The following is an 18770-nucleotide window of genomic DNA, read 5'->3' as shown; positions in this document are numbered from 1 at the left end:
TTCCAGTTATGTCAATGGTGTAATCAACAGCCAATGGATAGCACTAAAAGAGAAAGGATGCCAGTTAAAATGCAAACCACTTATTGTGGCTCGGTGTTGATGAAGGATTTCCTTGTTGGGTCTCTTGTATCGGTAAAATAACCACAACGCAAATCTACATTATTATAATGGAAAGCGAATAAATTTGCATGTGTAATCACAAAAAACGAACCACGACATGAGAATGGGATGTATTATAACAAAAAACTTAACACACAAAAATTAGTTTTGAGCAAAGTCGCAAACATTGTTAAGGAATTAAATTCTAACAGCACTATGTATGAGCACCACATACCACGGTGCTGATGATGTAGTTCATTAAATATCGTAAACACATGTCAGTAAAGCACCGTGCTAAAGATAGTTGCTTCCTAGCACGGCCACACCTTTGCTATAGAAAGCCCGGGTGAACCCATTAAACAATAATAAAGGATGTAAACAAATGCCTTCGCGATCATCAATCTACACCTGCGAGAATGTTGCTTGACAGATGAGGTTCCTCGTGCTGGTTGAAGGCAGCGCGGAGAGTGGCTTTAAATGGTAGCGATGATTAATTAGTTCTGTTGAATAAAGCACATTAACTAGCCAAGTTGGAAGGCATACTCCACTTTGCGTGACACCACCAAACGACGCTAAAAATCGCTTCATTTCATTCTTTGGAATTTCAATTTTTATTCATATTTTGAAATATCGAACAGAGGTCAATGATACACTGTAAGAATGCGATTCTACGAATATGATCTCTAAAAACAAATATTACACAATGCTGCTTTAGAAATTCTGCACTGGCTACGATCGTTTAGTAGCCACAGGTTTCTTTCACCTCTTAGATAAGCGGACCACTCAAGACCGGGTACATTTCCGCAGTAACACCAACAACAAGAGCCAATTTCGGTGATACTATTGTCTTTGGGGCTACCTTCACTGTATCGTCATCGGGCACAATCTATGAAAAAGTATGATAAAAATGGCATTGTACTGATATGCTACAGTAACATATTATAACATGCTAATGGGTTCTACGAACGAACCCTATAATTACCTTATCAACTACGTGTTTCGATATCAGTCCATCGGAGCCTACGTATAGTACAGAAAAACCATCGTACCAGCTAAAAAGGCAAGCGATAATAAAGAATGTTTTAATATATATTCTTTTATTCGCTACTACAGTATACTTACGCTTCCTGGTCGTTGAATATTTCCTTCAACTTCCACAGCTTGTATTTCCAGAACTGTAGCATCACTTTGAGCGCGCTAATGCCACGTATGCGCCACCGGATTTTTACGGTATTATCTTCAGGATGCTTGGTAATTTTCAATATTTCAAAGGTAACATATGCAAACTTCAGATGGCCGACTGTCCGCAGTAGTGCAATTTGTTTTACATAATGGTAAAGCCCACTGGAAGCAGTAAAACCAAAAGAATAACAGTACGAAACGATTGAAAGCCTGTTTGCACTTTTGCCAAATAAAATACAATAAGTTCACGGTCCTATTCATTTTAGAAGCATACTAACTTTACTACACTACTTACACCGTTCGTGTTCCCCGTATATTGTTTTCGAATATTAAATTTGGATTGTAGATAGAATAGTCAAGCGGTTGCACAAACAGTTTCGGTAGCGTATTCGAGAGCACATGGTATATTCGCTGCAACTGCTCTTCAGTTGGTTGGTTGTCGTTGGATGCACCCTGTCGATGAAAATTAAGGAAAATATACATCATTCATCATTACGAAGGGGAATTCAGCGCACCGAAACCGCACCGATGTTAAGCAAATTCCAAAATACCTTTGATGGAGTGCATTCATTTCTGCAGTAACTTATGGGGTTCAGTTCTTCCGTCATACGTTGCAGCACTTCACTGTGCTGAATCGAAACTACGCCTCGGAATCCAAATGCATCGGGAATAACGGAAGTTACTTCGGGCAACAATACCTTTCGTTGGTCGGTTGAGGTTAGACATAAGCAAGCAGAAAGAAATTTGGATATTATGCAATACGCATTGTGAAGACTAGAGGCACACGAATTTGCCGGTGATAAACTGACTATAGAATTATGCTTGGCCAGCGTCTCGTGACAGGTGCTGTACCGGCTCTCGCTCGGATGTCTCGTATCGTATTGTACACGGGGAACATAAACTCGACCCAACGAGCGACATTTCAACGACACAGTACGGAAGCAGTTGGCCATAATTTGCAGCTGTAGTGCGTGCGTTTTCCGATAAAAATATCACGCTTCTTTCGATCCTCGGCGATGTAGCTTAGCTAATGTTTACAGTTTGTTACGCAGGGGAGCCGAAAACAGTACTCTGCATTTCTTACTTAACGATGATGTATTTGAAAAAGTATTTGATTAACAGTAACATTGATCTAGCAATATCGGACAAAAATCGAAAAAACACCCGTTCGGGAATTTGGCTTCGGCCACAGATGTTTTGGACCGTACGGATGGCTCGGCCGAGTGTATTCCTCTATTCCCACTAGGAGGTCAACCGCACTGTGAAGAGAGGCTCATGTCAAAACTCTATTTTGTCTAACGAGAGCTCGCTCGCGAGAGATACTTTTGGTGGAGAGTGAGAGATATTCATGCTGTCAAACGTTCTGTTTACGCTGCACACACACGCATTCTGTCAATTCGTTTATGCGGCCTGCTGTATTTCTCCAACGGCTCGACCTTGACCAGCGATTTAATAAAGTTGACTGTTCTTTGCTAGAGCAATTTCTTGTATGGGGCTGCGATGCAAACAAATGCATCAGCCATCACAAACACGGCACAGCATTACAGCATTGGCGTGACTGGCAGCCATCGCCATCATATTAGCTCTAAATAAAAAGATGAAGTGCCGCAAAATGGCAGTGCTTTTAATCAACGATCGGCAGTCGGCGCACACGAATTGACAGCATGCGTGTGTGCAGCGTAAACAGAACGCTTGACAGCATGAATATCTCTCACTCTCCACCAAAAGTATCTCTCGCGAGCGAGCTCTCGATAGACAAAATAGAGTTTTGACACGAGCCTCTCTTCACAGTGTGGTTGACCACCAAGAAGTGAGAAGCGAGAAGTACGTTCGGCTGATCCATCGCGCCATACAAATTCCTCTGAGGCAGCAGCTATTTCGGAACGGGAAGATCTATTTGAAGCTGTAGTGTGATCCCGGTGTTGTTTAGACACGATAGTAAGTATAATTACGTGAATACCCTTCGCCGATACGAATGTGTATTCAAACGTAGGCTATGTTTGTTGGCCTCAAAATCAGTTGGCTGCACACACTGCACCTTGGTTATAGAAAGTCCAGGCTATACCAAATCGTGGCTTTTTGGTTGATTTAAAACACATTAATGATATAAACAAAACAATAACATTATTACTCGGTATTTTCGGCCACACGTCGCTCATCAGCAAACGGCGACAACGCTGCCAGTTGGGCTGCACATATATTCCACCACCTTCGATACGGCAGATCCTTGACTGCATCCCCGACGCGGGCGATCGACCTTCGGCTGCTCGCTAGATGCCAGTGGGTGGGTGCCTAAACACCCATGCTGCGTCCGTAGACGATCTTTCCGGTTCCGGTTGTTTCGGAGCCTTCGAGTCACACCATTCGCTAGTCGGCCGCATCTTCGCCGGCCACTGCTTCAGCCGCCCGCTATTGCTTTTCTTGCTACGCCGGTTAAAACTGTAACGTTACGGCCCGGCAAGTCACTGCCAGCACAGCCAGCACTCCGCGCCAGGCTCCGCCAGCACATAAGGCCCTTCGAGGCCCTCCGAGTGGTTCCGGATGTTGCGCGCTGCGTCAATAGGAAGCATAGACGTGTAGACTTCCACATATCACAGGTATTCTAAGGGCACGGATTCTTTCGAGAGTACCTATAATGGCTTTGATTGCACCTGGTGCCCTGGGGCTGTGGAGTCAGTGGAAAACGACATGCTGTACTGCGCGAGGTTCGAGCGATAGAGCGAGGAACTGCTGGCCGATGCCCACACACGGCGGACAACCTGGCGACCGGACCATAGCGCTACAGCGCCAGCAGGCGTGGAGAGAGGAGCAGTGGCAGGCGTCTGAAGCGAACGGTGCGGCCACATCGCGCACAGAAGACGGACAGTTGCCACCGTAGCGCCTAGCGACAGCTACAATTTGCTTTCAAACTTGCTCTGCTAGCTCGTAGTAACTAGAGCAAAACCCAGTGAGCTTCTATCTTGTAACGGTTGAAATCTCGTTTGGAAGCAGATTCTCGTGCCATGTTGTTAAATATCTTTACAAAAAACCAAACTGATTGAAAACATCTTTGTAGTCACAAATTATTCCATGTACAGCTGCAGTATTTGGTACGAGTGCTAGGGACAGGGAATTCTTTCCTTTGCGCGATTCTTCTAATGGCTTTTCCAGCTACAACACCCAATCAAGGTTTGTTTCATTAAGCACGGTGTCGTGGTCTACGTGGTTAGTAGTGTCGTTTTACAAGCTCCTATTTTTTTACAGATCTGACGAAAATTCTAGAAGACATACAGATCAAAAAGCAGCAACTACAAAAGGGAGCCAACTCGACATCGCCACCTGGATTTGCCAACCTTTATACACCATCATCGGTGTTTTCAAGCCCGCAAGTACATAAGTCCATTCCTTGAATATTGAGTTGAATAAGAGGCATCCGTTCCGTATCAAAAAGTTCCGTAGTTCGCATATGTGTTGGTGTATGTTGTCCACACAGATAGTTTTCAGACCACGCATGAAATTCAGGACATTCTCGAACCTGGGAAAGACAAAACAAAACGTATTCACACGACTCCACTTTGCCCATGCATGGTGGACATTGCGGCGACGGAGCGCTCCCCCTACGGTTGAGATACTTCAGTAATTACCCGTGTTCAGTAAGGCAGTCAGCATTTGAGGTATGAGATTAGACGGCAATAGGATCTTGTCCTGCACTCTTTGTCCTTCGTGATAAGGATCCCCGTAGAGAGTATCCCAGCAACAAAGCTTACGCCCGGTGAGGATAGTAGTGCGGAAGGTGCCTGCAAACGGGCGGAGTCTTTAACAGTTCCATGATTCAACTAGTTAGAAAGCAAACTTTGAAACATTTTGACAATAAAGTCATCAAACGTAGGGGGAAAACAATCAGGACATAGGCGTTTTGAAGTTCTGATTGAACGAATCATGTCGCAGCATTTTAGAGGGATATTGCATAGGAGTTTCGTTGTAAATATTTTTGCTTTTCAAGACGTGGTTTTACCTTTATCTTGTCTTCTCAGTTTGACTCCATGCTCTTACCCATGACCCCAAGTTATGCTAATTAAGTATTGACCTTTTTGAAACGGAGTTTCCCTCTTTTATGTTGGCGTTATCTTGTGTATCAAATCAACCACTATATCTCGTTACTTTCTTCTTAGTACACAGCAAATAACGCTGGAACGCAGCTACCCAACGACGGCAGTGTGAACGTTGTGGCCAAGGGTGTGTGGAATCAAGCTATCAATCAATCGTTTGGCTCTTTCATTCCTCAGGACTCGGTGTTCGGCAACTGCATTTTACCCGTTCTACCACGCTACGATAATGCGACGGTGCATTATACTAGTCCAACGAAGAACTAAAAACAATCTGCGTTTTTCTAAGGCTACAGAACTAAACCGGTCACGGTGACGAATGAGAGAGAGACTGTTTCGATTAGCGTTAGGAAGAGTGTTTAAGGTATGAAATAAATCGGATAGGTAGAATGTTGTTGTTGATGGTATGATAGCAGTTTGGAACTCGCAGTAGTAAAGAAACCTGATCAATTATTACGATTTATCTAGAACAATTCATTAAGTTGTTAATACTATGTTGTGCTGGGCGTTGAAGTGACTATAATTCCAAGTGCAGGCATTAAACGCCATACCAAAGATGGCTTGCATTAAGCTGAAAAAACTGGAGACACTTTTGCAAAGCGTTGACGATTTCGTCAAACCGGAAGTGAAACTCGAGCAGTACATGACACCGCCGCATATTGCCAGTCAGGCGCTCTACGATATTCAAACTAAGTTCAAAGATCTGGAAGAAAGATCGGTTTTGGATCTTGGTTGTGGTTCCGGTATGCTTTCGATCGGGGCGGCACTGCTTGGCGCTAGCAATGTTACTGGTGCGGAAATCGATCCAAACGCAGTGGAGGTATGTGCGAAACTGCTTCGCGTCAGTAGATATATCCATAACTATTGTATTTTTCTTTTGCGAACATAGATTTTCTCACAGAACTGTAGGGAATTCGAACTGGACAACATTGATTGCGTGCAGGTGGACGTACTGCAGCTGGAAACGCTGTTCCGCAGTGGACAATTTGATATAGTTTTGATGAACCCACCGTTTGGAACGAAGCAAAACAGTGGCACTGATATGGCATTCCTGCGCATTGGCATCAAGTTGGCAAGGTGCGCTGTGTACTCGATGCATAAATCATCAACAAGGTATGTACATAAATACGGACCAGTCCGTTCCTGTAAGATTAAAAATAAGGTATGTCTCTCAAGCGACAAGATACATCGCTGAATTCAATAATCCGGTAATCGACAAGAAAGCCTTTTACTTATAGGGATTTCATTCGAAAAAAAGCTGCGCAGTGGGACGTGAAAGGTACGGTACTGGCCGAACTGCGCTATAATCTGGAGTCGACTTACAAGTTTCACAAGCGCTCCTCTGTGGATGTTGCCGTTGATTTATGGCGTTTCGACGTATTGGCTGGAGAAGGGGCCCACAGCATAGAGGACTCGACCAGAGGTAGGAATGATTTTGTCTTAATATTGCATTTTTTCTACGACAAGAAGACCCGACTCATGTTTGCCCATGTCTTCAATGTTTAAGGCCCGTAGACCGGATACGTTTTAGTTTAAAGCCGATTTAACTGTCTTTTATTGTTCAACTTAAGAGTTTTACACAAGAAAAGGAGACGTGTTATACGACGAGCGTGCCGACGACGAAAAGAGCTTGTCGATGTTATGTTATGATGTTATCTTTTCTTTTCTTGTGCAATAAAAGACAATTAAATCGTCAACGTTGGGGGGCGGTCGTCGCCGCGTTGTGGAGGCCGGGAAAGGTTCTCTTACGCCCCCCATCCTGAAAGCTAGTGACATTACTTATTTGTAAATTATCTGTGCTTGTAAGAATGCAAGCGCCCTTTAGAACCGTTATGCTCCGCGTCCTTCCCTCACCCTTCCTAGTTAGTTTGTAAATTTACCTCAGTTGCTTTCTTTTTGTGTAGCTCTTTAGTTTGATTAAGCTGGTATTTGTTTCCATTTTCTTTCCATTTTCTCTCGGTGTGTGATCTGATTCTTCTGTTTAGCTGCCGTCTAGCGGTCTCACCGATCTGGCACCGACACAACAATCACAAGTAGAAGAACTTCGCTCTCGAACGCCTCGGGGCGTTGATGAATCAACGATGGCCCGGCTCCATGAAGAGAGCTTAAAAGGAATTCACGAAACTACGATACACTAAAGATGTCCATTTTATACCGAAGCCGCGAACCTCTAGCCATGAGTACACACACTGGCAACACCTGGAACAATATAGCACTCTCGACCACCCCTTACAATTACAATTACAACTTATTGGCAATAAATAATGCGCATCCCGTCCTCAACCCCGTGACTCCGTTCATGCGTTTATATGAATTCCTCTGGCCTGCGCGCTTCACACAGAATGTGTCGTTCGGGTGGTCTTAAGGCGTTTGCGCTCACAGTGCTTAAGCAAACACATTGTCTTCTGCAACGTTCCGTTTCAAAGACATCCGACTTCAGGTTTTCTAGTAGACTTTAAGAGATTCTATCTCCCAAACTATTCTTTCATTGGCGGTGGACTCGTACCGGAACGGTTATTCGTCAACAACGACAACCTCACAGTGACCGGTAGCCTCCACCAGCGGCTACACGGCACGGTACCGATTTTTCTACCAACGGGGCTACAAGTTTGATATTCCTCAGCTTTTCGGATTTTCTCACCTCCTTGGCAGTGCCTTCCAACTCATGAACAGCATTCTTCTCGTTCGAAGTTAACGGTTTATTTAAGGACAAGTTACAATAGCTGCTAATCTAACAACCGATCGTAATTGTATATGTGTATCATACAGTATCATTATGTTAGCTTCAGGTTAATTGCTACGTGCTCCACTAAAAACACGACCTGAAACAAGCAGTTAAAAAACGGGATGGTAACAAGACACGCTTCACACGATACAGTTTACTTCATGCGTAACTTGCGAGTTGATGACATTTACGAATCCTTTGTCTTTTCCTTTCACCCAAATAACTTCTGTTTGACTAAGCTTCTACGCTACTTCTCTTTTTATGCACCGTTTTTGTTCATACCTTCGTAGTTTGGAGCAATCAAACGTGAAATGAATGTAAGTTGCATAAAAGCGTTATCATTCTTCTCTATAAACTGAGTTCAGTAATCTAGTTTGAAATTGATGACAGTTTTCAGTTGCATCAAATGAATTTGGATCATGGTTCAATAGCGCGAACAAACGATCTTAGATCCGCTAGTTTCAAAAACTGCAAAACAAAGCTGGTCGCGTCATCATCTTACCGTCTGAGTCTCGTTTTCATTCTAGCAAACTTTCTTCCTACTCATTTACAATTTACATACATACAAACATACATGTCCTCGTATACCATCTAGTGTTGGGTCGTCTCTATCGATGATGTAGACAATTTGGACATCAATAAAAAAAACTGCTAAGATCTGTCGCACCTTCAAGTTCAAACGATTGAGAAACATATACTTATAATTAAAGGAAAACAGAGAAACACCCGACGTAAACATAATTCAGTTGTAATAGATGCATAAAAAACACGTTTTGAAAAACACACAAAAAAAACGACTACGATTATGTTCAGCAAATGTAATAGCCCCAAAATGATCGCTTTGAAATGTGAACTTTTGGTTCTCCTGCTCGTGGACACCCTAAATATAAGACTAAGACTACGGTTGCTGTATCTGCTACTTTTTCTTGATTTGGTTTTCGACTGACGATTTGTAGTTCTCGACTCCCTCTATGCCTATTTCTTCGTCGTTAACTGAAATGAACTTGAGTCAACCTACAATATCTGTCCCTTTTCTTCTCTCTACACGTATCTGCCAAGATACCAAGCTATTCGAATTACAAAATATTGAAATTTATATTTAAAAAAAACGAAACATAAGAAAAGAGTACCTTTACAGGACCGCCATACTATCCGCAAAACGACGGCATACTGTCTATTTGGTGTACTGTGACGTGATGTTTTTCTTTTGGAAGAAATAAAAGTTAGTTTTTGGTGGCACCTTTTGCACGCAGTGACCTTAACCATACACCTTGCCCATGCCTACCATGCCGTAACGCTACAAATCTTACAGCTGTGGCCAGAGGAGATAGTGCGACGGAGGAACAACTGCAGTGTTTAGTGTCTTGCAATTTCCTCTCTAGCTCTGCTAGCTAGCAACGAATTAGTAAACAGCAGCAACAACTAGCAAAAAAGCATAATCCAGAAAGCAGTTATCATAAACATAAGTATAGCGAGAATATCAAAAGGGTTTAAGAGGTTTACCCGAAAAAACTAGATGAATATAAAACATGATGACATCCTCACAACTGTGCCGATCGTTACATAATTTGCGATTCTACCTAAATCAAAACATCACTTTTTCACATCACGCTGTCAGCACGCTAAACTAACGTTATCGAGCTGATGTTGTTATTGAAGCAAGAAGCTTCATTCATCTCTGAATCCGTTTTGCTGATAGTATAGTTACCCTATCCGACATTGACCTTGCACCGTTTCCTCAAAGTAGTTCTTTTCTATCTTCCATCATACAAGGAAAAATCTGTGAGTAACACCAAAATCTCTAACTGGTAAACCGACCACAAATTCAAGACCGTTTCATAACTGGGCAGCATAACCAAATACCTTGATTTGTCCACGTAACTCCACTGTGAATACTTTCAGCCATGTTCCACTCTCCATGTTCTCAGAAACGATTGTATCGTGCTGGGCACGGGAAGCTACCGCTTGTGAGCTTGTCTCTTACAGGTTTTGCCATTGGGTCGCGAAAAGTGTTTGCTGAACTTCGCTGCGACGCGTAATTTCCTCGTGTAATCCGTGACTTAACCACGTCAGGTGAAGCTTCCGGTAGCGCTCCTTGCACAGTCGCAGTGGGTTGCCCCGACGCAGCCCCTGATCCGTTTCCCCGTAGGCGTCCAGGTATGGGGCCGGTACAAAGCAACCTTTGTTGATCCCGAGCAGCAGTATTTCGGCGTCACGCACGCGCAGAAATATCCCGATGCCGGCGCCGCATTCGTACGTGTGGTAAGTACACGAGCCGACCAGACTCTTGTCCAACTCCTTTTGGCAGCAGAACGACTGAGAGCAGAGGATTTCGCCGCACACCAGGCACATGGTCGGGTTGCGCGAATCGTCTCGTATGTTGTTCGGGCACATGAAAAGTGACACACTGTTGATCAGATCGCTGTAATCGTCGGGCAGGTCGATCAGCTGGCGCACCGGTGGCCCACCGGGTCGGAGGAACATCGCACCGGCCAAAAGCTGCTCGTCACGTGCGTTGCGCATGCGATTGATCTGTTCTAGATTGCACATTGCCAGATCTGACATGAAGTGCAGCGATGCAGCGTGCGGGCGGAAATAGCTCAAAGGATCAGCCTCAATGCCCAGGTAGGTTACCATGAGGGAGAAATCTTGCTGTATATCACCGGTGCACTTTGGTAACTCGACGTCGGTGATACCATGGAACAACAGGCAGCAGCAGCGGAGCAGTGTTTGGCTTTGAGTGCGGATGTCACGCAAGATGTATCGCACTATTTGCCGTTCCCAGGCCGCATCCTCGCACTCGCGCTGATTATGCTCATGGACGCCCTCCATTATTTCACTTTCAGTCAATGGCTCGTAATGGATATTGAAGTCCCGGAATAGGTACAGAAGATTTTTCATCGCTTGCTGGTCTGCTTCGCTCACGGGTTCATCATCGGCTACCTTCGTTCGGTCGCCATTCGGCATACCACTTCCGTCCAAACCAGCGGAACCGGGTGCCGGGGTCTCCTTGTCGGCGTCGGCAGCACCGGTTCCGATTTTGCCACATGCTGATGTTACGAGCGTACGCAACACGTTCAGAAGAAAGACCGCCTGAACGATTGACCGATCCAGTTCGTCGCCTTTCGGAATGCGCTCGGTTGGCATGGTGCAAAAGAGGACGCGCCGGGTGGCAAACAAGCACGTATTGAGGATACCGAAAAAGTCCCAATCGAAGAACGAAGCAGATTGTTTGTGCCCGAACAGTGTCTCGTACAGGTCGACGAGGTAGTTCAACATGCTTGGACGGTACGAGACAGTGTGCATGATCGAGCCGAGCACGCACGAGACGCGCACCAGCCCGCGCAGACAGCTCGAGTAACGTATCGAGAGTTCCGAACCCAGCGGCCGATCCATCACACGCAGCAGCATTTCGAGCGACTTGATGGTGTACGAGCAGGAGAGCCACACGGACAGATAGTTGTTGAAGTGCTTGGCGACGGGAGGTATGGTTGTTACCTCACCGACAGCCATGCAAAACTTGTGGAGATAGTCTTGAATGTCCGTGTCAAACAGGTGCTCGGACTGGGCAATGGCTTGCGGGCTCATCGGTGGTATGAGCCGAATCTTTGGGTACCTCATCTCCAGTTTTGCCAACACCGTCGTGCGCAGCGGTTCCGTCGTCAGTTCGCTCCACTCGATGCCGTCCAGTTCGAGGGGATCCTCGTCGACCTCGCCGACCTCGCCGGGCACCACCTCTTCACTGCCGATTCCTTCAAACTCGCCCATAATTTCGTCGTCGCTTCCGCCATTTTCGTGCTGAGGTTGCTGCTGCTCTTCTTCTTCCTCTTCGTCGAGAATCTCATCTTCATCCATCGACACGGTAGTATCAAGCGATGAGCTGCCGTTGGTGCTACTGGAAGTATTGGTGGTGTTTAGTCCGGTCGGGGAAGCCGGCATCGTCGTTTCCGGCAGCACGCACGGATCGGCGGCCGGCTGTTCGACGACCGAGTGATGCGACGACGCGGGCCGCGCCTGAGTTTTGTTTTTTTGCGTCATTTCCAGCTTCATGAAAAACAAAAAGTCCGTCATGTAGGTGTACCAAGTTTCAAAATCAAACTGCTGTGGCATTTGGCGGCACGCGTCACGGACCTCGGGGAGGCACAGCCCGCCATCATTTACGCCGATCGCGTCGAGCGGGGGAATGAGCGGTAGGAGGCAGTTGCTCAGAAAACGACACAACGGGCAGAGAAACTCGCGCTTTTCGACGTCGAACAAAAGCGGTGTCCGGTTGCGGTAAGGGCGTCGGCTTTCCTTCATTATCTCGTTATTAAAGTACTGCTCGAAGCAGTCGGCGTGCATAACGTGCCCGCAAGTGCTGATGTGCGGGGATGGGTGAATGTCCGTCTCGATGTACTGCAACTGACCCTCTTCGTTGGTTTGTTGGTAGCGGGAGAGAACGGAAGAGCGCTGAACAAACGCGGCGTAGACCATACACGTGGTGTTGCGAGCAGATAGCACCGATTCCTCCGAACACAGAATACAAGTATAACGGTGCGACACAGCCCCTTCCGTTGAGCGAACATCTGCGCGCCCTGGACCCATGCAAACGGGGGTAGAGGGTGCCGGAGTCGGTTCGGTCGGTGAAGCAGCTTCCGCTGCAGTTGTTGCTGCAGCTGCAGCTGCATTTGGCGGCTGTCGTTGGATGTTTTGCTCGGTCACCGCTCGCCCTGTAGCCGTAGTACATGACGATGATGAGGCAGAACCGGAAGCGGATGGTACCCAGTCCATATCTTCTTCGACTGACGCATCCGCCAGGGCTTCTTCGTGCTCAAACATAGCCGCGTTCGCGTTGATGAAGCTGATTTGAGCATGGTGCATTTGTGCCAAGATTTCAGCGCGACGTTTGGCCGCCAACTTCGCACGCTGCTCTTTCTCCACCTGCTCCGCATTCTGCTGCGTTACCGTAGTGACGGTGGCAGTACTGGTATCGCTTGCATTGATGGTAGTGGACGCGGATGTCTCGTTTAGCGGCGCCTCTCTATTCTCCTGGGATGATGAAGATGCTGGTACTCCCAGCTCGACTTCTTCCTTGATCGATTCCATTTGCAAGGTTTTGTTTTTCGTTTCGAGTGCTTTGTAGCGTTGGATTACCCAGCGCAAAAGATCGCGCTGCGATTCGACCTGTCGGGTTGTACGAATAACAAAAATAGAAACATCAACGCAAACAACCAATCTACATTGCTACAACTTGTATAAAGAACTTTCTGCAAAGTTATCTCATGAAACCTCCAAATTGTGTTTAAATACAAAATTTCAACTGGTAATTGGTAAACTATCCGTCTTATGAAACACATATTCAGAACTCGCAAACACCAAAGTTAGCTAGTTTTAAATATGGTCTTACGGAACGTGAAATATATCGTGATCAAAGCGTGATCTGTTTGAAAATAACAGACAATTTGTCGATTGATTTAATGCCAACTATAAGTTGCTCAAAAAACCAAGATAACAATATAATATCGGGAAAACTTGGGGCATCAAACATTTCAAATTCACTTACACGTTGACTCATGGCGAGTTCCTCAAGCATCCAAAGAAGATTGATCTTTTGACTACGTTCGCAAAACTTAAGATACGGATAGTGTCCAGTCTCTTCCTCCTGAATGGCGTATCCAATCAAGTGCAGCAGCTGTAAAATAGCAAAAAATCAAATGAATAAATCGAAAGTTTTAATTTTTTTGCTAGCGATAATTTACTTACGCGTTGCAGTTGTCCCTCAGAAAAGCTGATCGCCTTCAGATCCAGGGCTCGGATCAACACTACATTCATGATCTCTAGCATCACGTCGCATTGCAGTATGTTAGGAATAATACTGTACACATTAAAAAAAGAACAATCAGGAAAGGTATCGCAAACAAGTTAGGTACCATTGCTGAAGAAAAAAACTGGCAAACTGAGCACAATTACCTAAACGGTTCCGTTAGCTTCGGTAGGGCTGGAGGCGGACAGCACACTAGTTCGTTTCGTTCCTTACATCGATTGCGTTGCGTTTCCTCCGACTTTGATTTGTCTTCTTTCGTGTAGTGATAGAAGTAGAGATTGTACCAGCTGTAATATTCAGGTTTCAGCCGGTAAACACCCTTTTTTCCTGTTGCCGTTGGCCTTTCGAACACCGCCACATCCTCGATGACTGCTTCGATCGCTGTCTCGCTATACTTATCTTCGTTCAGGGCACGGTTTAGCTCCGAGTGCAAGTGTGGTTTGATACACAGCTGTTGTACGATTTCCTTTTTGATGCGATCGTTCTCAGTGACCGCTCCCACTCCTGAAACATATCGCTCACCAACGATCGCAATGAGCAGCTCAAGAAACTCGTCGACCAAGTTAACCGTTTGCCGCACATAGTCCTCCTCGACCATCGCTGCTTCCGCCAAGCGCCTGGGTGCCACGGGTTGATCGTTCTCTAGCCAATGTAGCAACTTGAACTTGTTCAGCACATGAATCAGAAATTCATTCGCCTCGATTAACGATGCGCCAATTTGCAGGATCACAATATCCCGATCCAGCATTTCGTAACGGCACTTAACGTTGCGATAGAAATAAATCTGGTTCAGCAAGGCATATCCATTCCTGCGCCACATCCCGGCGTATACTTGCGAAATCATTGTCCGTGTGCACAGGACAGGTTCAATTATACGTTCGGGAGTCGGGCGCTCAGGACAATTCGGTGCAATGGAATCGTAAGTCAATCCGTAGCGTTCAATTTCGAGGTACAGCCCAGCCAGAAAACGGGTCAACGGTAGATGCACCGATACCGGCCTCGACGACACGTCGTATGTAAGACAGGAGGCGCCATGGTTCGCCACTTCCCGAGTGACTACGGTCATTTCATGCACTATGAATTTTACATCCGTTAGCGCGGTCAGCAGCATTCGATACACCTTCACCAACACAATGCGATCAGTGGCGCACCATTCTAGCACAAGCGTGATTAGATGCGACAGCTTCAGATGAAGCGTGAATGCTGTCTCCCACTCCGGTTCGTACTCCATGTGCTGACCAACCTGACGTGTTACAGCGTCCATGCCTTGCATGCATTTCAACAGGCGTATCAAAATCTGCACACCATGCAGAAATCCGGCACGCAGCTCCTGCGTCCACATGCCTTCCTCTGGCCGGAAACTAAGCAGATATTTCAGATCGATGAGTATGTAGGCCGAACGTTTGAACACGTTCATCGAAGAGGTGTTTTTTGCAAACTGCAGTTGCCTGTTTTTGATGTGCTTCTCAATTGATTCGGCGTAGAACGTGTGCATCAGCTTGAAGAAGGCCGACTCATGAGCGATCAAATGGTGTGCGATCGTCGGAACGGTAAAGAGCTGCACGCTTAACGAAACGATCGAAAACGAGTGGTAGTGGTCGTCGCGGATAAAGTCCTGCATCAGAGGTCCGTAATGGCGCGTAAAGACAACTGCAAGATTTTTTTTGTTTTCATACTCCATCAGCATGCCTGAGATGAGCAGCCGGTGCCAGCAGGTGCGAGCCGATTTCCAGAGATTGTGGTCATTGCTCATGATGATCTTCAAGTTACACGCTGTAGACGTTTCGCAGACCAGCGCGGCGAAAATGTTACGGAACGTGCTGTGAAGCGACAAAAACTCCTGCATCCTGTTGGAAAAGGCAGAATAAGAACAGTTGTAGTGAAACCTTTAAAATCGAAGCATTATCGCCATCGTTAAAATCAAAAAGACCGCTACTCCGGTCCAGATTGGCCCTACAAACCAGCCTAATATCTGCATAGCCAGGTGCTGACAAGCCACCTCATTTCGGTGGAGAACTGTCACCTTCAGCGGGGACGGCTTCATACCCATCGATGACCGTATTGCCTTGGTTTCAATATCCTCCTTCAGTTTGCGACACACCTCAAAGGGGGCACACTTGACTACGGCACGTCCCTCCCGATCAATACTGGTCACATAATCGACCGCTTCTTTCTGGGAACATTTTACAATCGACGTCAGCGTTTGTATGACCTGTGTGATTTGTTGGCAGCGACGATGATCCACAGGGAAACCAAGGAAAAAAGAGCACAGAAGTCAAATGTGTCAATTATTGCTTCAAATGGTTTTGTAGTAGACAGAGTCAGTTCATCACTCACCTGCTCGAACGTGTGCGTTTCGTCGTTATACAGTATGGTGCAGTGGGAGTTCTCTTCGTCGTCTAACTCGACCAGATTACCGTCACTGTGCATCTGTAGCACACGCATGCAGTAATTCAGTATGGCACGAAACACAAATCGGCAGCGGCCCTGTACCGATTCGGGCAGTGGCGCTGTTTGTTGCTGCGATTCGCCTTGATCAGAATTACTTTGCTGCAAACAGAAAAAAAAACATTGAAGCATTCCAATTTATCTTAAGGAAACAAAAAAAATTGAAAGATAACGATCGTTTTGCGTTTTATGTTCCTAATACTTACGCCATGTCCCTCACAGACGGGATCTTTTTTCCATGCTTCGTGGTCACCACAGTCACAGCATCCACCACCACCCGATGTAGCCATCTTGTATTTATGCAGTCGGTGGGTTGACTTTTTGAAACAAGATGAGCATAGCACACAAGTGGCATCCATGCCTGTAGGCCACGGTCGACATCGCGTAACAGAGAGAAGACAGTACAGAGATCGCGGGCAGGAAGATAGATATAGGGAAATGAGAAATGATGTATTAGGCGTATGATTTAATTCTTGCCGTTTTTGTTCGCAATTTGTGGTCTAACTACAACAAAACATATGACTACTTTAATGAAAGTATTGCCTATCGTCAGCTACTACTTTCTTCCATCTTCCAGGTAATTAACGGGTTTCGTGTCGATAGAATTCCTCGTCTCTAGAGGCGATCCAAACAGAGAACCGATTTTCAATACTTTACCAGGCTGGGCGGGTAACAGTTTCCACCACACCACCACATTTTCGAGACAGGTTTTGATCAATTTTAATCAGGTTGATCTCTCAATGATTTCCCTAGCTTAATTCCTGCTTGATTTAACCAAAATGGTCGATGAAAAGTTGCGACCTGGTAGTGGTTGAATCAAAATTTTATTGGTTGAATGATGCCGTTGTATGTCCCTCCACTGATGGCTGACAGCGATCGCCATTCAGTTATGTTGGTGATGAGGGAAACATTTGTTTACATCCTTTATCGTCATTTAAGGGTTTCAGCACCCCCATACATCTTATTGCTCTAACTTCAAATAGCATTGAAGCTGTGGGCGCTAGTAACCAATCGACTATAGTATAAACAACCAAGGATGTTACGGTTACAAGCATATTGAATCGTAACTATTTAAGGGTTCTAAATAAGATTCGACATGGTTGAATGCGACGATTGAATCAGAACATTTACTGTTTGGTTGAATGCTGTGTTGTGTTGATGTCACTGCCCAAATGTTGTTATCTGATTGGTTGCAATCGTTCCTACGTTATCAGTGGGCAACGTTATCAAGGGAAACCGTAACTGATTTTCCTGCAACCGTATAGTTGCATATTGAGAGAATCGGACATTACGATGATGTTTCGTAGAGGTGCAGTTCTGCGTCATGTGCCCAAGTGCTGCGCTATAAAATGGTTGAAATCAAGTCTACGTCATTGTAGCCGAATACGTTATAACGAAGAAACAGAGAAACATTCCTAAATAAAATTATGCCAACCGTCACCAATTGCACTTGTGTTGGTGCAAGTGTAACTATAATGCAAATCAAAGGCAGCCAGTTATCCCATCCTTTTAACTCGACTGTCCTTAGTTCGCTACTCACTGCATTCACGGCAGCTGTAGGTAGGTTCCCCGACTTTAAACACTCGACCGCACACGGATGATACGTTTTGGGTGCGCTTCAGTGTCTCGATGAAACGTACAGGGTCGTCGCTGATGAATTCCTCCAGCAACATAATAACCTTGGTCCGGGCACTCGCATCGTCGTACACGTACGTTCCTGGAAACGTTACTATTGCGATGGACAAGTTTAGATTTAGTAGTTGTTGACTTTAGTATTGCTACTGGCTGGTGGTGCCTACCTGGTGTGGGAACATGTACCGATGTGGCGTTTTGTGGCTCGAAGTTAAGCAACGATTTGGCGACATTCTCGAAGTGCTGCTGAATATCGGACTCCTGCAGAGTCAGATTTTCAAACATCAGCTTCCAATTTGGGACTTTCAACACTGTCTCCGTTTTAATCACATCCATTTCTGGGCTATCGGAGGAAAAATAATATGCATTAAAAAATGTCAGAGAAACGAACAATAAAAACGCACCACCCCTTTTTTTCTTTCCATTCAACATTTGAGACATAGGGTTAGTGAGTGTGAGCAGGAGAAAAACAAAACACACACTCAGAGACCCCCACTGTTGGCTGCACATCCATCCCCCATCGCGTGAACCAACGCATGAAGTAAGGAAAAGTCCGTACGCATCCGCACGCAATCGAACAAAATCGGTTTCATGAAAATCGGGAAAAGCACTTTCTACGAAAACATTCTGTTCGGTTAACAATAACGTCGTAATTGGCTCTTTGTTTCCGTACCGAGCAAGCAAGGACGGAAACTTCAATGGGTTGAAGAAGAAGAAAAAAAAACGTACCTTTGGCCCACCTAATATGTCGATTCACGACTTTGTCTAATGCAGAATGCATAAAGAGGGAAAGTAA

At 45.5% G+C, this 18770-nt stretch overlaps 4 protein-coding genes across 5 annotated transcripts; 2 read left to right on the top strand and 2 right to left on the bottom strand.

Moving 5' to 3' along the window:
• Positions 1 to 712: 712 nt before the first annotated feature.
• On the bottom strand, positions 713 to 7461 carry LOC128274705 (uncharacterized protein C6orf136 homolog). Of its 2 annotated transcripts, none has more exons than XM_053012998.1 (6): positions 7247 to 7461; positions 1833 to 1979; positions 1577 to 1734; positions 1222 to 1443; positions 1082 to 1151; positions 713 to 985 (listed from the first exon to the last, which is right to left on the bottom strand). In XM_053012998.1, the coding sequence occupies exons 2-6, from the start codon at positions 1887 to 1889 to the stop codon at positions 866 to 868; spliced, it is 627 nt and encodes a 208-aa protein (XP_052868958.1). In that variant the 5' UTR covers positions 1890 to 1979; positions 7247 to 7461; the 3' UTR covers positions 713 to 865. The 2 variants fall into 2 exon arrangements, with proteins under 2 accessions (XP_052868958.1, XP_052868950.1); XM_053012990.1 differs by lacking the exon at positions 7247 to 7461 and adding an exon at positions 2091 to 2531.
• LOC128274728 (SOSS complex subunit C homolog B) lies at positions 3077 to 5640 on the top strand. The gene is made up of 4 exons (XM_053013024.1): positions 3077 to 3219; positions 4337 to 4449; positions 4525 to 4649; positions 5433 to 5640. Exons 2-4 carry the CDS (start codon positions 4419 to 4421, stop codon positions 5631 to 5633), a joined length of 357 nt encoding a protein of 118 aa, XP_052868984.1. The 5' UTR covers positions 3077 to 3219; positions 4337 to 4418; the 3' UTR covers positions 5634 to 5640.
• LOC128274721 (rRNA N6-adenosine-methyltransferase METTL5) lies at positions 5923 to 7656 on the top strand. Its single transcript, XM_053013011.1, has 4 exons — positions 5923 to 6186; positions 6256 to 6479; positions 6605 to 6789; positions 7352 to 7656. The coding sequence occupies exons 1-4, from the start codon at positions 5923 to 5925 to the stop codon at positions 7360 to 7362; spliced, it is 684 nt and encodes a 227-aa protein (XP_052868971.1). The 3' UTR covers positions 7363 to 7656.
• Positions 7657 to 8047: 391 nt separating this feature from the next.
• On the bottom strand, positions 8048 to 18017 carry LOC128271692 (E3 ubiquitin-protein ligase UBR1). Its single transcript, XM_053009311.1, has 11 exons — positions 17883 to 18017; positions 16549 to 16703; positions 16232 to 16444; positions 15856 to 16106; positions 14041 to 15741; positions 13834 to 13945; positions 13634 to 13762; positions 13144 to 13254; positions 12068 to 13026; positions 11131 to 11971; positions 8048 to 11067 (listed from the first exon to the last, which is right to left on the bottom strand). Exons 1-11 carry the CDS (start codon positions 18013 to 18015, stop codon positions 10072 to 10074), a joined length of 5601 nt encoding a protein of 1866 aa, XP_052865271.1. The 5' UTR covers positions 18016 to 18017; the 3' UTR covers positions 8048 to 10071.
• Positions 18018 to 18770: the final 753 nt, after the last annotated feature.

Source organism: Anopheles cruzii, chromosome X (genome assembly GCF_943734635.1).
Source record: "Anopheles cruzii chromosome X, idAnoCruzAS_RS32_06, whole genome shotgun sequence".
Lineage (NCBI taxonomy): Eukaryota > Metazoa > Arthropoda > Insecta > Diptera > Culicidae > Anopheles > Anopheles cruzii.
This window is presented reverse-complemented; position numbering and strand designations above follow the sequence as displayed.